Source organism: Chlorocebus sabaeus, chromosome 3 (genome assembly GCF_047675955.1).
Source record: "Chlorocebus sabaeus isolate Y175 chromosome 3, mChlSab1.0.hap1, whole genome shotgun sequence".
In the NCBI taxonomy this organism is placed as follows: domain Eukaryota; kingdom Metazoa; phylum Chordata; class Mammalia; order Primates; family Cercopithecidae; genus Chlorocebus; species Chlorocebus sabaeus.
Window position 1 is genome coordinate 23,474,292 of NC_132906.1, and position 17,027 is coordinate 23,491,318.

The 17,027-nt window shown below is 38.6% G+C and overlaps 1 protein-coding gene across 1 annotated transcript in view; it reads left to right on the forward strand.

The window, feature by feature from the left end:
* The window catches only part of GTF2F2 (general transcription factor IIF subunit 2), a 168,503-nt gene that overhangs the window by 20,523 nt on the left and 130,953 nt on the right, over positions 1-17,027 (forward strand). The window contains exons 3-4 of the mRNA XM_007960323.3: positions 9,404-9,422; positions 11,295-11,439. Of these exons, the coding sequence (XP_007958514.2) occupies positions 9,404-9,422; positions 11,295-11,439 (164 nt within the window). The remainder of the gene's footprint in view (positions 1-9,403; positions 9,423-11,294; positions 11,440-17,027) is intronic.

Genomic DNA, 17,027 nt, shown 5'->3' on the forward strand with positions numbered 1-17,027 from the left:
TTTATGTTAGGTTTTACTGAAATGGGAGCCACAACCAAGATAAAATCTCAAGAATGTATATCACTGAAGAAAGGCAGGCTAAAGGAGAAAGTAGTTAGATGATGAACCTCATGGTATTGTGGAGTGCCTTCACTATAGAGCTCAAGACCTGGCTTCTAGTCCTAAATGGCTGTTGATAGTTGTTTGGCTTTGGGCCTTACACTTCTTGTTTGTAAAATGTGGATAATAATGCCTTCCCAACCCATAGGATGTTTATAAAACAAATTAAATAGCTTAGCATTTGTTAAAATATTTGTAAACTCAAATGTTCTCCTTCCATGTAATATTCTTGTCCCACCATGAATATTATATTCCTGAAAACCTCTATGTAAAGAAAATACCTGGTTGAGAAATATAATATCTCTTTTTGGGAGGAGGGGGAAAAGATTACAGGAAAAAGAGTAAAAGGAAACAAGGCTGAGAGGAAACTCATGTAAATCTCAAGTACCACTTTGATCACTAAAGTAAAATATTAAAGATAGCATGCTAAATAAGCAATAATGGACATGCTGCAATTTTTCCTTATCAATCCTTGCCTGGTAGAAAATCTCAAGGTCTTTTTCTTAGTTTAAAGCAGATGGTCCACATAGTTGCATCTAATTCACATAGGGTGGCTAAACCTCCAGGTTTGCCTGGAACCCTCCTAGTTTATGTGTTTCCCTATGCAATTATTAGTGCCCCTGTTTCCACCCTCCAGGATGTCCTGGTTTTGATAATATAGTTGTCCTAAATGTTAGCAGATGTGTGTGTAGGGGTAGGGGTGAGGACGGTGGCTGGTTGTTCTATGCATTACCAGGCTGATTTATGAGCTGGCATTGTTTGATTTCTCTAGGGATCCAACCAAAGTTCCTTAGAAATACTGTGTGTGTGTTTTAGTGTATAAGTAATACTTCCTTGTTGTTTTCCTTTTAAATGTTTACAAAATGAAAAGGTCTCTGTTTTCCCCATTCACATGCGTCAGAGGTGGCCATGGGTAACTACTTGGTATGTAACCCTCCAGGTTACTCTCCATACAAATCATTTTGGGTGTTTAATACAGACAAAGTTTTAAAACATTGTTATGTTTTAAATCCAGAGCGATGTATTTTTCTAACCCCTTTAGGCTTAGTTTTGCTAACTTCAGAACATAGCGCAGAAGTCTGATTTTGCTTTCTTTGTTGTTCTCTCTTATATGTAGTTCTAAGGCTTTGGTTTACTTTGTTGCGTCTTGATCTCTTCCCTAGGGTGCATGGCCGGTACTTATATTCCTTGTTTTTCTCATTTTAGTCTCTGAATCCTTTTGAAAGTAAAACCTCAGTAGAAGTGAGTTGAAATTCTTTTATTCAAATCAGTTTCCTCAACCACAGTGGAATAAAAAGTAAGCCCACCATATTTTCTTTTTTGAGACAGTCTCGCTCTGTCGCCCAGGCTGGAGTGCAGTGGCATGATCTCGGCTCACTGCAGCCTCTACCTCCTGAGTTCAAGCAATTCTCGTGCCTCAGCCTCCTGAGTAGCTGAGATTACAGGCACCTGCCACCATGCCTGGCTAATTTTTTTTTTTTTTTTTTTAATAGAGCCGGGGTTTCACCATGTTGGCCAGGCTGGTCTTGAACTCCTGACCTCAAGTGATCCACCCGCCTCAGCCTCCCAAAGTGCTAGGATTACAGGTGTGAGCCACCATGCCTGGCCCTCAGAATTTCTTAAAAGGGAATCTAGTGGTTTCTATCTATACCAATATCAGAGACAAGGAGCAGATTGTGTGTGTTTGTGTGTTTTATATATAGGCAACAGGTCTAGCAGATTTTCTACCTAACGTAACACAGTCTTATAGAAGATCTAGATGCTTTTAGTGATGAGAACAGACTTATAGTAATTAGAACCCTAAGACTGCCATGAAAATGCTTGAAAACAGCTTGTTCCCTAGTTGGTCTCCTGGCTGTATTCTCCAGGCTGTCTTGTTTACTTTCCTGATTTATTTAGTTTTCATTGCTGTTACTGAATTAACTAAATTCCCTATTAAACAAGTGTAGGATGGGTGAGGAATGGCCTGCAGTGCATGTGACCAGGTTATCAGGACTTTAGTTGATTTTGAGGTTAATATGAGTCATCAAATTTATGAGCCTATAAACAAAAGACTCCATTAATAGATGTTTGTTGTTTAGAATGAAGTGGAATGATAATCCTACTCCTTTCTTTGCCAGTCAGCTCACAGTGAAAACATTATGTTCAGTTCTTAGTGCTGCACTTAAAGAGAGACATGGATGAATAAGATCATTCAGTGGAGTGAGACTAGGATAATCAGAAAGCTGAAAAAAAAATTAATGTCTTATAAGGAACGTTTGAAAGTCTAGGGCTGTTAAGAGAAGATGTAGGGCAAACCAGGTAAACTGTACTCACATATTTTAAATGTAGAATCAACTACTGATTCCTAGAGACAGATTAACCTTTAAGTTTGCAGGTTTATAGGTAATAGGTTACCTGTGGTTAAAAAAATACGTATATTTGAAGGCCGGGCATGGTGGCTCATGCCTGTAATCCCAGCACTTTGGGAGGCTGAGGCGGGCGGATCACGAGGTCAAGAGATCAAGACCTTCCTGGCTAACAATGGTGAAACCCCGTCTCTAAAAAAAAAAACATACAAAAATTAGCCAGGCGTGGCGGCCGGCGCCTGTAGTCCCAGCTACTTGGGAGGCTGAGGCAGGCGAATGGTGTGAACCCAGCAGGCAGAGCTTGCAGTGAGCCGGGATCGCACCACTGCACTCCAGCCTGGGCAACAGGGCAAGACTCTCTCTCAAAAAAACAAAAACAAAACAACAACACAAAAACCGTATATTTGGGTAAAATGGAAACAACTAAGATTTTAGAAAGGCAGCGTAACATACTGGTTATGAGTATGGACCTGTGAATTAGCCTGAGGTTTAGTCCTTACCCTGTCACTTACTAGCTGTGTGACTTTGGGTAAATTGTTTACTCTGTTTCCTCATCTGAGGAGATGGTATTAATACCTCATAAGTTCAAACGCATGTAGAATATGTAGTTAATAAGAGTTCTCTTGCTGTCGTAACCACGCATAGTACACGGTCCAGATAGTAGATACTGCATTGTGTGTAATGTGGTGCGGGAGGACCTCCCCTCCCTACCACATCTTCCGAAGCTCAGCAGCAGCTTGCTGTGTGGCACAGGCCAGAAACTGGGAGATCTGTGTAGTGTGGCTGCACATTCCAGAAGACAGGGCTGTGGGTGGAAAGATTGGGAGAGGCAAAGAGGAGGGAAAAGACATGCAGCTTGGAATGCAGCTCTTCCTGAATTTGGTTGTCTTAATAATCAAAAAAAGGAGAGTCCAGTTGTGAATACGATGAGAGTAACAGCTTGTTCTGACAGTTGGTAACATTTGGACCATTTTTATCAAGCAATTTATATGACATTTCTAAATCAATGTACCTGGATTATTTTTGTATTTTTGGACATCTGATGTGTGCCACATTTTAATATAGTTTATAGTTTTGCTGGGCTGGGCACGGTGGCTCACACCTGTAATCCTAACACTTTGGGAGGCCGAGGCAGGTGGATCACCTGAGGTTAGGAGTTCGAGACCAGCCTGGCCAACGTGGTGAAGCCCCATCTCTACTAAAAACACAAAAATTAGCCAGATGTGTTGGTGCGTGCCTATAATCCCAGCTCCTCGGGAGGCTGAGGCAGGAGAGTCGCTTGAACCAGTGGTAGGGGGCGGGAGGTGGGCAGAAGTTGCAGTGAGCAGAGATTGCACCATTGCACTTCAGCTTGGGCAACAAGTGCAAAACTCCGTCTCAAAAAAAAAAACATTGTAGTTTTGCTTTAGCTTGTTTAATTTTAAAGGCAGCCTTCTTTCTACGTCACCATCCTGCCTCAGAATACTTCAGTTTTCCAAATGTTTGATATACATTGTATCTTATTGATAATCACGTAGCTTGTACTGATGATATGGCTTCTCCCAGAGACTTAATTTCTAGCTTTATTTCTAAACACGTTTAACATTCTGGGTCATGTGGGGACCCGCTACTAATAAAAAGTATGGAAACGAAAAATTAATGAGACACATTTTTTTCTGTTATAAAATTGACTAAGTTTAGAGCAGTGTTAACACTGATGATATGATGATGGGAGTTCAATTTGTTACGAACTTTCTGAAAGGCAGTCTGGCAACATATGTTTGTGGGTATAACTTGTACAACATACACATATATTCCTGCTCTAAACAACATAGACTAATAATCCCACTATTTTTTCTGCCAGTTAGCTCACAGCTTAAGCATTTTGTTCAGTTCTTGATGCTGCCATTATTTAGAGAGACAGACAAATAAGCTCATCTAGTAGAGTGGGACTGGGATAATGAGAAAGCTAGAAAAATTAGTAACAAAATATTCATGCCTTTCACCCAGCAATTCCATAAATTTCTCTTTGTTTCTTTAATTCCATCAACTGCTAGGAACTTATCCCATGGAAGTAATAGGTGAGTGATGGAAAGATTAATATGTGAGGATAAATTAATGATAAAATATCTGTGCCCTTTTGATGTGTAATCATCATTCTTTGAGCACTTGTTATTTTTTGACATAGAGAGATGTTTTAGACTCATCTTGTACATTTCTGCCTAAGCCCTGGAGTTAGCCATTTCTCCAAGGAGTTGGCCGTGGTTCCTTTTAGGGGCGAATGATATTTAGAAACTAAGATCAGGATACCCCAAATGCTTATTGCTCCTTCCAAGGCCTTCTCAGTGAACCGAGCTAGGGAGCATATGTACATACACACACACCCCACACACATCCCTCTTTACATCTATATTTCTATATTTACATTTATTGAAATGAGTTTGCACTAATATATCCAGTTCCAGTAAAATACCACATGCTTTGTTCCAGTTTTCTTCCTTTTCTTACTGGTACTTCCTTTCCAAAAGTGAGAAACCTGGTTCCTGTTATCCTTAATATATTTACTTATTTGTTTGGGCCTCTGTTCTTACTTGTTCAGTCTGTTCGCCACTCCTTGTGCGAATGCCCTACTCACTCTGCTTGGGCTGTAGCTCCCTTCAGTGTACTGCCACTTTCACTGTCCTGTACTGGGACACCCTCCTCACCCTGTTCAGGCTTCCATTCTGGTTCTGAGGCTTCTCCCCTCCTCCATACGAATGCCTCCTTACCCCACTAAGGGTCCAGCATCCTGTTTCAGGTTGTCCTCCTATATGTGGATGCTCTCACCTGCTAGGCTCTGACACACTTCTTACTGAGCCACTCCTTTATAGCGATGCCCTCCTTACCTGATTGGGTGCTGATACCTTGCCCCTGCTTGCCTGCTTCACTCCAGTGACATCCTCTTCACCCCATTTGGACATGACCATCCTGTCCAACCCACTCTGAAGAAGATACCTATGTTGTTTGGCTTCATCTAATGGTTTTTGAGCTCAGTTTTTCAGTTAGGGGAAGTATGAATAGGAATTAAAAGAAGGCCTGGTGCGGTGGCTTATATCTGTAATCTCAGCACTTTGCGAGGCCAAGGCAGGAGGATCACTTGAGTCTAGGTGTTGGAAACCAACTGGGACAACATAGTGAGACCCTGTATGTTAGCTAGATATGGTAATGGGCACCTGTGGTCCCAGATACTCCAGAGGCTGAGGTGGGAGGATCACTTCAGCCCAGGAGGTCAAGGCTGCAGTGAACCATCATCATGCCACTGCACTCTAGCCTGGGTGACAGGTCAAGACCCTGTCACAAAAAGGAAACAAAATAAAACCAACAAGAGCCAACAGTTGAATATTGATATTATTTTATTGGTTTTCTTAACCTGGAAAAGGTGTTGCTTATTGGCTGTTAGTGATGGTGAAAAGCCAGGCCCCATTGGTACCAAATCTAAGAAGTATTTTAAAAGTGTGAGAAAAAGGAAAGATATGATTAATACAAATTAAGAAAGGCAAAAGGAATGAGACCGGAATCTAAAAAAGTAGCTGTGGGGTATTGAGAAATAGAATCAGAGTAGTAAAGGAGAAAATGCCTAGCATTCTGAGACATTTAGTGAAAGGGTGGCCAGATGTTTACTTCACTAATTTCTGAAGATAGCACTGTATTGTACAATAATTAGCATTTAAAATTTTGCACACAGGTCATCATACAAAGGGTATATTATAGTTGTAATGTAGAATAACAAAAGGTTGTGTGTACTTCATACATTCATACAGCAAGACAAGGGAATGTCATTCTTTTTAAATAAGTTTTAAGTCTTCAAGGATTAGCTTTTTTTCTAGAGAATATTAACTCATCTAGAGCTCATCAATCTATCATTCCAATTAAGATGCTGTTATAATTATATACGTGTGAAAATGAAGTTGTCGTCTCCTCCTGTGTTCCCTAATTGCATCTAGTTACCAAGACTGAAAATGTCAACATGATCTTTAATTCTTCTTTTTTCCTATGCTGCCCACTTCCAGTCATTTCCTCTTCTCTTGGTTTTAACAATTTAATGACCTGCTGTGTATCTCTTCCTTACATTCTACCACTAGCTGCTTCAAGCTTTCTTTACTTTCTATGTGGGTGTTTGCCTTAGCCTCAGTATAATTGTGTAAATGTTATGGAAATGTCTTCTGCATCTTTTCCTTTGCTTGTCTACAGCACCTCTGCCTTACACAGGTAGTTAAATAAACGGTAGTTACGTTAAATTGAGCTCTAGAAGCTAAATTCAGGAGTGCTAGAGAAGGGACTGTGGTGAATTTAGTGCCTGCCTCAAAATGCATGTTGAGGATATTGTTGTCATGCTAAATTGGGGGCCAATCTTTGCCGTACCTCTAATTCTTGTAAGAGAAGCTGGAAAATCATATTTTTATGTGAAATCTTAAAATTTTCTCACCTCATTTTAAGATACTTCCTCAGCAAAAAAGAGATTGACATTGCATTTTAATATATAAAAGACTGAGAAGTTCTACAGTAAATAAATCTGTGGAAAAAGCTGGAATCCTTAGTCTGTCCTAAGTGATTCTTTACCATTTGACTCCAGGCTGCCATTCACTAGTGTCAGAAAGAATGTGCTAGATATTTTATTTTTTCATTTGGGCTATTCCCTGAGCCTGGAATTCCCCCATGTTTTTTGTTTATTTGTTTGTTTGTTTTTTGAGATGGAGTCTCACTCTGTTGCCCAGGCTGGCGTGCGGTGGCACAATCTCAGCTCACTGCAGCCTCCGCCTCCCAGGTTCAAGCAGCAGTTCTCTCTGCCTCAGCTTCCTCAGTAGCTGGAATTACAGGCACCCGCCATTATGCCCGGCTAATTTTTGTATTTTTAGTAGAGACGGCATTTCGCCATGTTGGCCAGGCTGTTCTTGAACTTATCTACCCGCCTCGGCCTCCCAAAGTGCAGAGATTACAGGCGTGAGCCACTGCGCCCGGCAACCCCGTGTTTTCGACTTTATCCCTCACTCACTTCTTTTCCTGGCTTTCTAGTTTGCATTTCCCTGACAGGTACATTTATGGTATATACCTTTGCCATAAAGTTTTTGTTGTTATGGCAAGATATAACTGTCTTATTTATAGTTGTTTATGGATTAGACGTGTCTATTTTCATTGAACTGGGACTTCCTTGAGGTCAAGGATCCACACTTAATACTGTACCATATACCTAGCACAGTGCATGGTGGATGTAGAGTAGACCCTTCATAATGAGTGATTAACTGAGCTAGTGAATGAAGGCAGGTAGGAACTAAACTGAATGTTATGGAGAAACAGTGGTTTTCTAATTGATCTTCCTATCTCTAGTCACCTTTAGTCTATTCTGTGTATATTTTCTAGTGCAAGTTTCCTGTAGGAAATATTTGTACTTGTTATTCTTTTGGTCAAACAGTATCTACTGATTTCCATTGCCCAAAGAATAAAGTCTGTACTTTGTACTGTGATATTCAAGAGCTTCTATGGTTGAGCCCCACTTCTGCTTTAGAGTTCATCTCCTACCCTTTCTTATTTTGCCTTTCCCTTCTAGCCAAATCTGATCACTCATTTGTGATCAGACCCTTTCGTGACTTTTGTTCAACTCTCACTTCTGATACTGTATTTCCCCACTTGAACTTATTGCAATCTTAGTATGCTTTAAGGCTCAGCTCAGAGTTCCCTCTTTGTTGGACCATTCCTTAACTCTTCAAATGGAAGAAATGGCTTCTTGCTGTATCATCCTGGTGCATTGCGGCTCCCTTAATTGAACATTAAAATTTATCTCATTGTATAGTTCATGGATGCACCTTTTATACCTTCTGGTGGCTGGGACAGGGCTAACTCAGTACTTTTCATGTAGGAGGTATTTAATACATGTGTTTTTAAAAATTAAGTTCTTATATAGGATGTGCATTGATTTTGCTTTGTAAAAAAAGTTAAAATTTAAAAACATAATTGAAATACAATATATAGAAAATAGTGTGGAAAGATACTGTACCAGGAAGTTAACAATGGAATTGTGACTATTTTAAAACTTATTTTTTGCTTGTCTGTATTAAAAATATTTATATAATGGGCATATATTGTTTTATAATAGAGAAAAATTGCTCGTAATTTAAATTATTACATTTAATAACTTGATCTTTAAGATTTTGTTAGGTAAATAAAACCTCTTCAGCTAGATAAAATGAATAGTAAAATTTGATGAAGCACTATATAGATCTGGTATTATATATGTATTAACATGCTGCTGAATGCCAAAAATGCTCAGAAATAAAGATAAAAATTGTAATAAGGCTGGGCGCAGTGTCCCACACTTGTAATCCCAGCACTTTGGGAGGCTGAGGCAGGTGGATTGTTTGGGACCAGGAGTTCAAGACCAGCCTGGACAACATGGATGACACCTTGTCTCTACAAAAGAAAATACAGAAGTTAGCTGGGTATGATGGCATGCACCTGTAGACCCAGCTACTTGGGAGGCTGAAGTGGGAGGATTGGTTGAGCCTAGGAGGTCAAGACTGCAGTGAGTCATGATTGGGGCTCTGTGTTTGATAGAGGGAGACCCTGTCTCAAAAACAAAAAGAAAAAAAAAAGAAGAAGAAGGAGACCCGGTCTCAAAAACAAAAAGAAAATCTAAAAAAGAAAAAAGAAAGAATTGTAATAAGATCATTATTTGGACAAAATAGAACTAGCAGAGGTTATAATAGAGTTAAGTGACATAAACTCATAATATCCAAAATAATGATGTGTGATTAATGTGAGTTTGTTTTTCCCATAAGATTGTAAATAGGATAGTTGTGGGGGAGTCAATGGTAAATATTGGTTAATCTCTGTAAATGTAATATTTTATGTAAATATGAAGTTCTTTTTTTAAGCTCTTAACTCACATTTGAAAACAACATGAAATCTAAATAATTTAAAATATTTCTTTTCCTCTCCTTTAGGAATCAAGGAAGGACTGAGGTAAGATTATTTATATGGAAATTTTAGTTAAAACATGAGACTATCTTACTTTTCGTTAATAATAGTGAAGAAAGAGTGTTTGAGTTTTGGAAAACTCCACATCAAGTGCATGGCTGATGGTTAGGAATACATAAAGGTATAAATGCCACCCTCGTGTGAATGAATGGACTCTTTTCTAGTTGTTCATTCTCAGCATTTTTCTTCTTTGACCTACATTTGCCCTCTTTTGGTACCATGAAACTGAGTAAAACTTCTGTAATACTGTACTAATACGTTAGTATTATTTCAGTGCGACAAAGGCATTTGATATGGAGTTTTTGAGGACTTTAGATTCTGACCCATTGAGTCCAGTTTGTGATTTACAGTACTTATCACATAGTAGAAAGATATTTAATAAATACTTTATGATCTTCCTACATGCTTGGGAGATGAGTAATTTTGTTTGTAAGTCTGTTTAGTGTAAAATGTGATGTTCTTTTGGGGAGATCTGATATCTGATAAAAAGCATTTTGAAAGAACACCTAGTATGTCTTTTTATTCTAAACCTTATTATTGAGCTATCCTTGTAACTGTTGAGTTGTATTTGTCAAAACATTCAAAAATAATACCATGCACTCATATAGTTGTCATTAAGACCTACAAAATAAATACATCCTCTGTTTATGGGAGTGTTTAAGCTTTTCGGAGTAAATAGTTCACTTCACACCCCCACATCTTAAGTACAATTGCTTTCTTAATATTCTTAAAATATTTGCTTATTCAGCAATATTATTTTCCTTCTATAAGCCAGGCACTCTGCTGGATCTTAAGGATATAAAATATAGTAAGACATGATCCCTTGACCTCAGACCTCAGAGATTTGAAGTGGAGTCTCATTCTGTCATGCCTGGCTAATTTTTGTATTTTTGGTAGAGACAGGGTTTTGCCATGTTGGCCAGGCTGGTCTCAATCTCCTGACCTCAAGTGATCCGCCTACCTCGGCCTCTCAAGGTGCTGGGATTACCAGCACCACTGCGCCCAGCCGGAAAAAAATAATCTTACCCCTGTTTTGGAAAGAGTTCTTCAGCCACAGACTAGAGAAAACATGAAAACTGTCTTTTTTTTATGATGGTAGATTAGCCCCATTGTTGTTTTTGTTTTTGTTTTTTATTTTCTTATTAGTTGTCGTAATTTTTATTTTATTTCGGGGGTACATGTGTAGGTTTGTTACATAGGTATATTGCATGATGCTGAGATTTGGGCTGATATTTATCCTGTCACCCAGATAGTGAACATGGTAACCAATAGGTAGTTTTTTAACTCTTGGTCTCCTCTCTCTTTTTGGAGTCCCTAATGTCTATTGTTCCCATCTTTAGGTCCATGTCTACCCAATGTTTAGCTCCCACTTATAAGTGAGAACATGTGGTATTTGGCTTTCTGTTTCTGCACTAATTCACATAGGATAATGGCTTCCAGCTGCATCATTGCTGCAAAGGATGTGATTTTGTTATTTTTTTATTAGCCCCATTATTCTGACAAACGGGAATAGATTGTCTTTCTCTCTTTTGACTTTTTTTAAGAGACAGGGTTTTGCTGTGTTGCCAAGGTTGGAGTGCAGTGGCTGTTCATAGTGAACCACAGCCTGGAACTCCTGGCCCAAGGAATCTTCTTACCTCAGCCTCCCAAGTAGTGGGGATTATAGGTGTGCACCAGTGTGTCCAGTTTACATTCTCTTTTTGTGAGCGAGTATTAAGGAGTTTTTAATAAAGTTAAAGTGTTTAGTGAAATGACTGGAAAACACATTTAAAAACAATTTGATTTATAACTAAAATTTTTTTCTATGTAGTTTGAATACAAAAGTCTGTTATAATCGCTGGTTAATGTGTCTATTAGGTGTCATTTACTTTGAATGAGGACCTTGCAAATATTCATGATATTGGTGGAAAACCGGCTTCAGTCAGTGCTCCTAGAGAACACCCATTTGTCTTGCAAAGTGTTGGAGGACAGACATTAACAGTGTTTACTGAGAGCTCATCAGGTAAGTGGGAATGGAATTATTTAATGTGATTCCTGTACTTGTTGTATAGATTTTCTGTCTCAACATACACTCCTGTTTGCTTTTTTTGTTTGTTTGTTTGTTTTTTTGCGATGGCGTTTTGCTCTCGTTGCCCAGGCTGGAGTGCAGTGGCACAATCTCAGCTCACTACAACCTCCACCTCCCAGGTTCAAGCGATTCTCCTGCCTCAGCCCCCCGAGTAGCTGGGATTGCAGGCATGCACCACCATGCCCGACTAATTTTGTATTTTTGGTAGAGACGAGGTTTCTCCATGTTGGTCGGGCTGGTCTCAAACTCCTGACCTCAGGTGATCCGCCTGCCTCTGCCTCCCAAAGTGCTGGGATTACAGGCATGGGCCACCGCACCCAGCCTCCTGTTTGCTTTTTTAAGGTCATTACCAAGACTGTTCCATCTCTCATTTTGTCTACCTCTGTTATTCATACCATGCTACTTCTCTGCTCTGTGTACTTTCTTGTGATTAATGAAATTTTGGCCATTACTTGAGAAGGGTTTAATTTCTATTTGGGATATGAAGATATAGAACAAAGCAGATGGAAGAATGTGGTTCATCAAGCTGCCTTCTCAGATGTTGAAGAAACAGTATTCTGAATTTTGCCAAGATAAGGTCATCGTTGCTTGTTTTAGTAAATTGATATTCAGCAAGTATAAGTTGTACTTTAAAAATACAGCTCGATATTAGGGAATATTTTAGTCTGAATTTTTCATCTTGTATGCTTTGTATACCAAGAGGACCTTTTTATTGCACAGAGATAACTTTTAATTGATATTGGCTTCTAAGAAGTTTCCATGTAGAGTTTTAAGATTGTATGTGTTTGCAATGAGATATTTTAACAGTTCAATAAATCAGAAACAAATGTTTCCATTTGTGAATTAAATACAGAAGGAACTTTCTTGTGGCACACACTCAGCATGAGTATATTTTCCATGTTTTGGGATTTTTATCTTTCACTGAGTTTAGAATACTATTAAAGCAAAAGGCCACCTTAGTTTAATGGAGCTAATTTTCTGCTATCTGGTTCAAAAAGCTTATTGATAAAAGAAAACATTTGTGATTTTGTTGTATTTCATCAAACATTTCAAAGGAAGCTGTAAGAAATTATAGTATGTTAAGAACACCATTGGTTAAAAAAAGGTACATCCTCATAAATTTTTTTGTGGTGTCTTCGATTACCAATAGCTACATAAAATGATCTAAATATTCTTTTTTTCTTGGATGTACAGTATAACAAAATGGTAAATTATAATTCTTCAGTTATGTAGTTGAAGGTAGAAGGTTGGTTTCACTGCAGTTTTCTGATGCTCTAATAATTAATAGTGTAGTAGTATGGGAGGCAGAAAAGTAACAGTTTCTTCGATACATCCATTTTATACTGGAGAAGATTCAACCCTTCAACAAATATTTATTGCATGCTACATAGTTCAGGGCATAGTATAGACCTATCTAAAAATCTGAAATTTGTCTGAAATTAAAAGCGCATTTGAATTCAGTATGTTAAAGAGTTTTCGTTTTGGCGGGGTGTGGTGGCTCGTGCCTGTAATCCCAGCACTTCAGGAGGTCGAAGTGGGCAGATCACCTAAGGCCGGGAGTCCGAGACCAGCTGGGCCAACATGGTGAAACCCTGTCTCTATTAAATAAAAAATTGGCCAGGCGTGGTGGCGGGTGCCTGTAATCCCAACTACTCAGGAAGCTAAGGCAGGAGAATCGCTTGAACCCAGGAGGTGGAAGTAGAAGTGAGCCGAGATTGCACCACTGTACTCCAGCCTGGGTGATAGAGGGAGACTCAATCTCAAAAAAAAAAAAAAAAACAGTTAAGGAGTTTTAGTTTCAACAACTCTATTCCTTTTGATTGATGAGATTTAATAAGATCCATTGAACCTGTGAGGTTTTCTCTACTTTTGTGATTGTCCTAGAGTGGAAGAGGCATGGCACCAAGGTAGTAAAAAGGAGACATCGCCTTGATAAAAGTTTGAGGTAGGGAAACTTGAACTTTTTTTTGTAGAAAAAAGTACCCTATTACAAATTTTTTACATCTTATTAAGTGACTAATTTTTTGAAAGCATGATTTATTTCTGGTACTTCTACAAAGACAGTGATTTAGAAAGCTAACATTTGTTAGCCTCAAAATTAGTCTTCCATTTTACATTTTAAAAATACTTTAGTGTTGTGCTCTTTTTGAACATTTCGTGTTCACATTTCTGGCTACAGTGTACTCTGAAGGGAACGTGGTTTTATGAGGATTATCTTGGCAGGGATATGGAAGAGAATTAAGATTGTCATCCTTATTCTGGGGCTTGGACAGTATGTTCTTGCTTTGTACCACTGTGATAATATAAATGCAGTTCTAAGTTGCTATTAGTTATAATACACTATAACAATATTTTACTTCTTAACCTCATTATTTCTGTTTCAAGTCATTGTTCCTTGATTCTCTTTGTACCTTTCTGTGCCTTAATTTTCTCATTTATGAAATGAGGATAATTTGTTGACATATAAAAATATGAATACATTTAAACACTTAGAACAATGCTCAGTATATAATGAATGCTCAAATATTAGCTGCTGTTGTTAATATTACACCTTGTTTTTAAACACTTTAGGTTTCAAGTTTATTTTAAGGCAAGTGCATGCATTTTAGCTCAATCTGGATGTATATCACTTGATAAAATTCAGCCAGTAGGGATTTTTATATTAAATGTTTCTCAATTGCCTGCATGACCAAGAAAAAAGCTCTAGAATTGTGAGTAGTTTATCTCCTCTGAGGAGTCTTAGGTATTTGCTGTTTCTAGTCATTAAAGCAGCAGTTATACAAGTGGGTTCCTTGTATCTCTTGGAAGTCATAAATAGTACAATGGGCTCTGTGACTGCTGCGACATATTTAAAATGTTAGATATATGTTGTATATGTGCATTCTTTTCTATAGGATGGTACCAGAGCTTTCGCTGGCATCTCAGAGGAATCTGTGGCTCAGAAAAGCTACAGAACCACTATCCTAGTTTTATCCACTATCCTAGTTTTATCCTTAGTTGGTCATGAACCTGCCAAAGTATAAGTGACTAAGCCATTTTGTAGGGAGTAAGCTGTTGATTTTACATTGAAATATAAATGAGGTAGGCATTATCTGGAATATTTCTACATTTTCTATCAAGCATAGAACTATACTTGCTTTTCTAGGCTCTTCATTTCTTTTTATTAGTGCACAGGTCTATAAAATGTAGAATTTGTAAGGAAGCTTGAAATCACATTTTAGTTCACTATGTTAGGAGTTTCAGTTTTAATAACTTTATTCCTGTTAATGTGATTTTGCTAGTTTTTCAGAGGCCTCCTTTGAGCCTATTTTCCTAATGATTGAATTTGGCACATTTGGGTATCTTTTAGGGAGAGGGAATTAGAGGGGACTAATGATAAGTTATACAGTGTTTTCTCTTTAATTAAAATAATCTGCGTGTCATCAACATTTTATGAACTCAATTAATGTATTTCTAATTCAGTGTTCCTGTCTGAAAGAATATATTTTATTTTTATAGGCTATTTTGGGTTACCTCTTCCTCCACTTCTGCTTTCCTCTATGAAAGTCAAAAGTCAAAATGATCTATTAATATTTCTCTGTTATTTTCATGGAGCTCTCTTATCCATTACCCTTATCTCTGTGGAAATACCTCATGTGTTTGGCCTTGCATTTCCCCGCCTTGGGTCTTCAGTTTAGTATTTTCATCTACTATTTATTGATAACTATAGATAATTTCTATTTTTTCTGCCTTTGGCATCCTCCTTGGCATTCCTACTTTTATTCAAAGTTAGATTTTCTTGTTTTTTTTTTTAGAGGCGGTGTCTTACTCTGTTGCCCAGGCTGAACTTCTGGGCCCAAGTGATCCTCCCACCTCAGCCTCCTGAGTAGCTGGGACTACAGGCGTGCACCACCATGTCTGGCTCTTAGATATTATTATTTATAACTGCCAATTCTAGACAAAAATGTTCATTCATCTGTTCAATAGATATTTTTGGTGCTAAGCCCTGTGCTAGAATAAGATTAGCCTCCTGTGCACTGAGGCAACTGGTATGTGAATACAAGTGCTCCAATGGAGTTATGCACAAAGAGGAAAAAAAGCATGTGTACTTTGCCTGAGGGAACTGGCTTCAGAAGTAGAGATAATATTTGAGCTGGACCTTGAAGTATATGAATAGGATGAAAGATAGTAAAGATAAATTCGTTTTTCTAGCCTTCAAGGATCCAATTCTTCACTTGGCATTCTTTTGCCTGTCATCCTCTGTCATAGCTATCTAAAAAATCATTAAATAAAAATTATTTAAAGCAAAAAACTTGGTTATGGGTGTCATAGTCTAGGTTAGAGATGAAAAAAGTTTGAATTGGTGCAATGGGAGTGGAAAAGATGGATCATATTCCAGGGATAATAGAGGTAATTTTTTTTTTTTTTTTTTTTTTTGAGACGGAGTCTCGCTCTGTCGCCCAGACTGGAGTGCAGTGGCCGGATCTCAGCTCACTGCAAGCTCCGCCTCCCAGGTTCACGCCATTCTCCTGCCTCAGCCTCCCGAGTAGCTGGGACCACAGGCGCCTGCCACCTCGCCCGGCTAGTTTTTTGTATTTTTAGTAGAGACGGGGTTTCACCATGTTAGCCAGGATGGTCTCGATCTCCTGACCTCGTGATCCGCCCGTCTCGGCCTCCCAAAGTGCTGGGATTACAGGCTTGAGCCACCGGTAATTTTTTTTTTTAAATCTTTTTTGCCATCAGATAAGTCAACCAGAATTAGAGGTTATTTTGACAGCTTTTGGTGATGAATCAGCTGTGAGGGAATTGGAAGACTGAGAAGCCTAGAATGGTTTCTAGGCTTTTTTGGCTCTAGGCTTTTTTTGGCTTGAGCATCTGGAGGGATAGTGAAACCATTACTGAGTTAGAAAATATTGAAAGAAATGGGCAGGGTTAGAGCTGATAACGCAGTGACTTTTTTGCTTTCATTTTTCATTGTCTTTGACGCCTTTGTAGGAGTTACTTAATTCAATAAGTTAATATATGTGCCTGCTTTTTTCAGGCCCCCTTTTAGGCTTGGGATACTTTAACCAGCAAAGGCTCAGCCCTTGTGGTGCTTACATTTTACTAAACAGAGACAACAATAAACATAAGTAAATTATATTGCTGGCTAGAAGTTGATAAATTTTCTGGGAATAAAGTGGGAAGTAGGCTCAGGAGTATCAGATTGAGGGTAGGACCTACAATTTAAAATAGTGCAATCGGGGTGGGACCTCATTGAGAAGGTGAAATTTGAACAGTCTTGAAGGAGGCGAAAGGGGTAGCTATGTGGAGTAAGTTAGCCAGCTAGGAGTTTTTAAGGCAGACAGAGAACAGTAATGACTAATGCTCCAAGTTGAGAACAAGCCTGGCATGTTCATGGAGTGGCCAAGAGGTCAGTATGGATAAAGTAGATGAGCAAGGGGGAAGAGTAGTGGGCTGTTAGTCTAGAGAAGAAGGGTGGGTGTTGGCATTGGCAGATCATGAAAAGATTTGTAAACTATAAGAAGTATTTTGGATTTTAC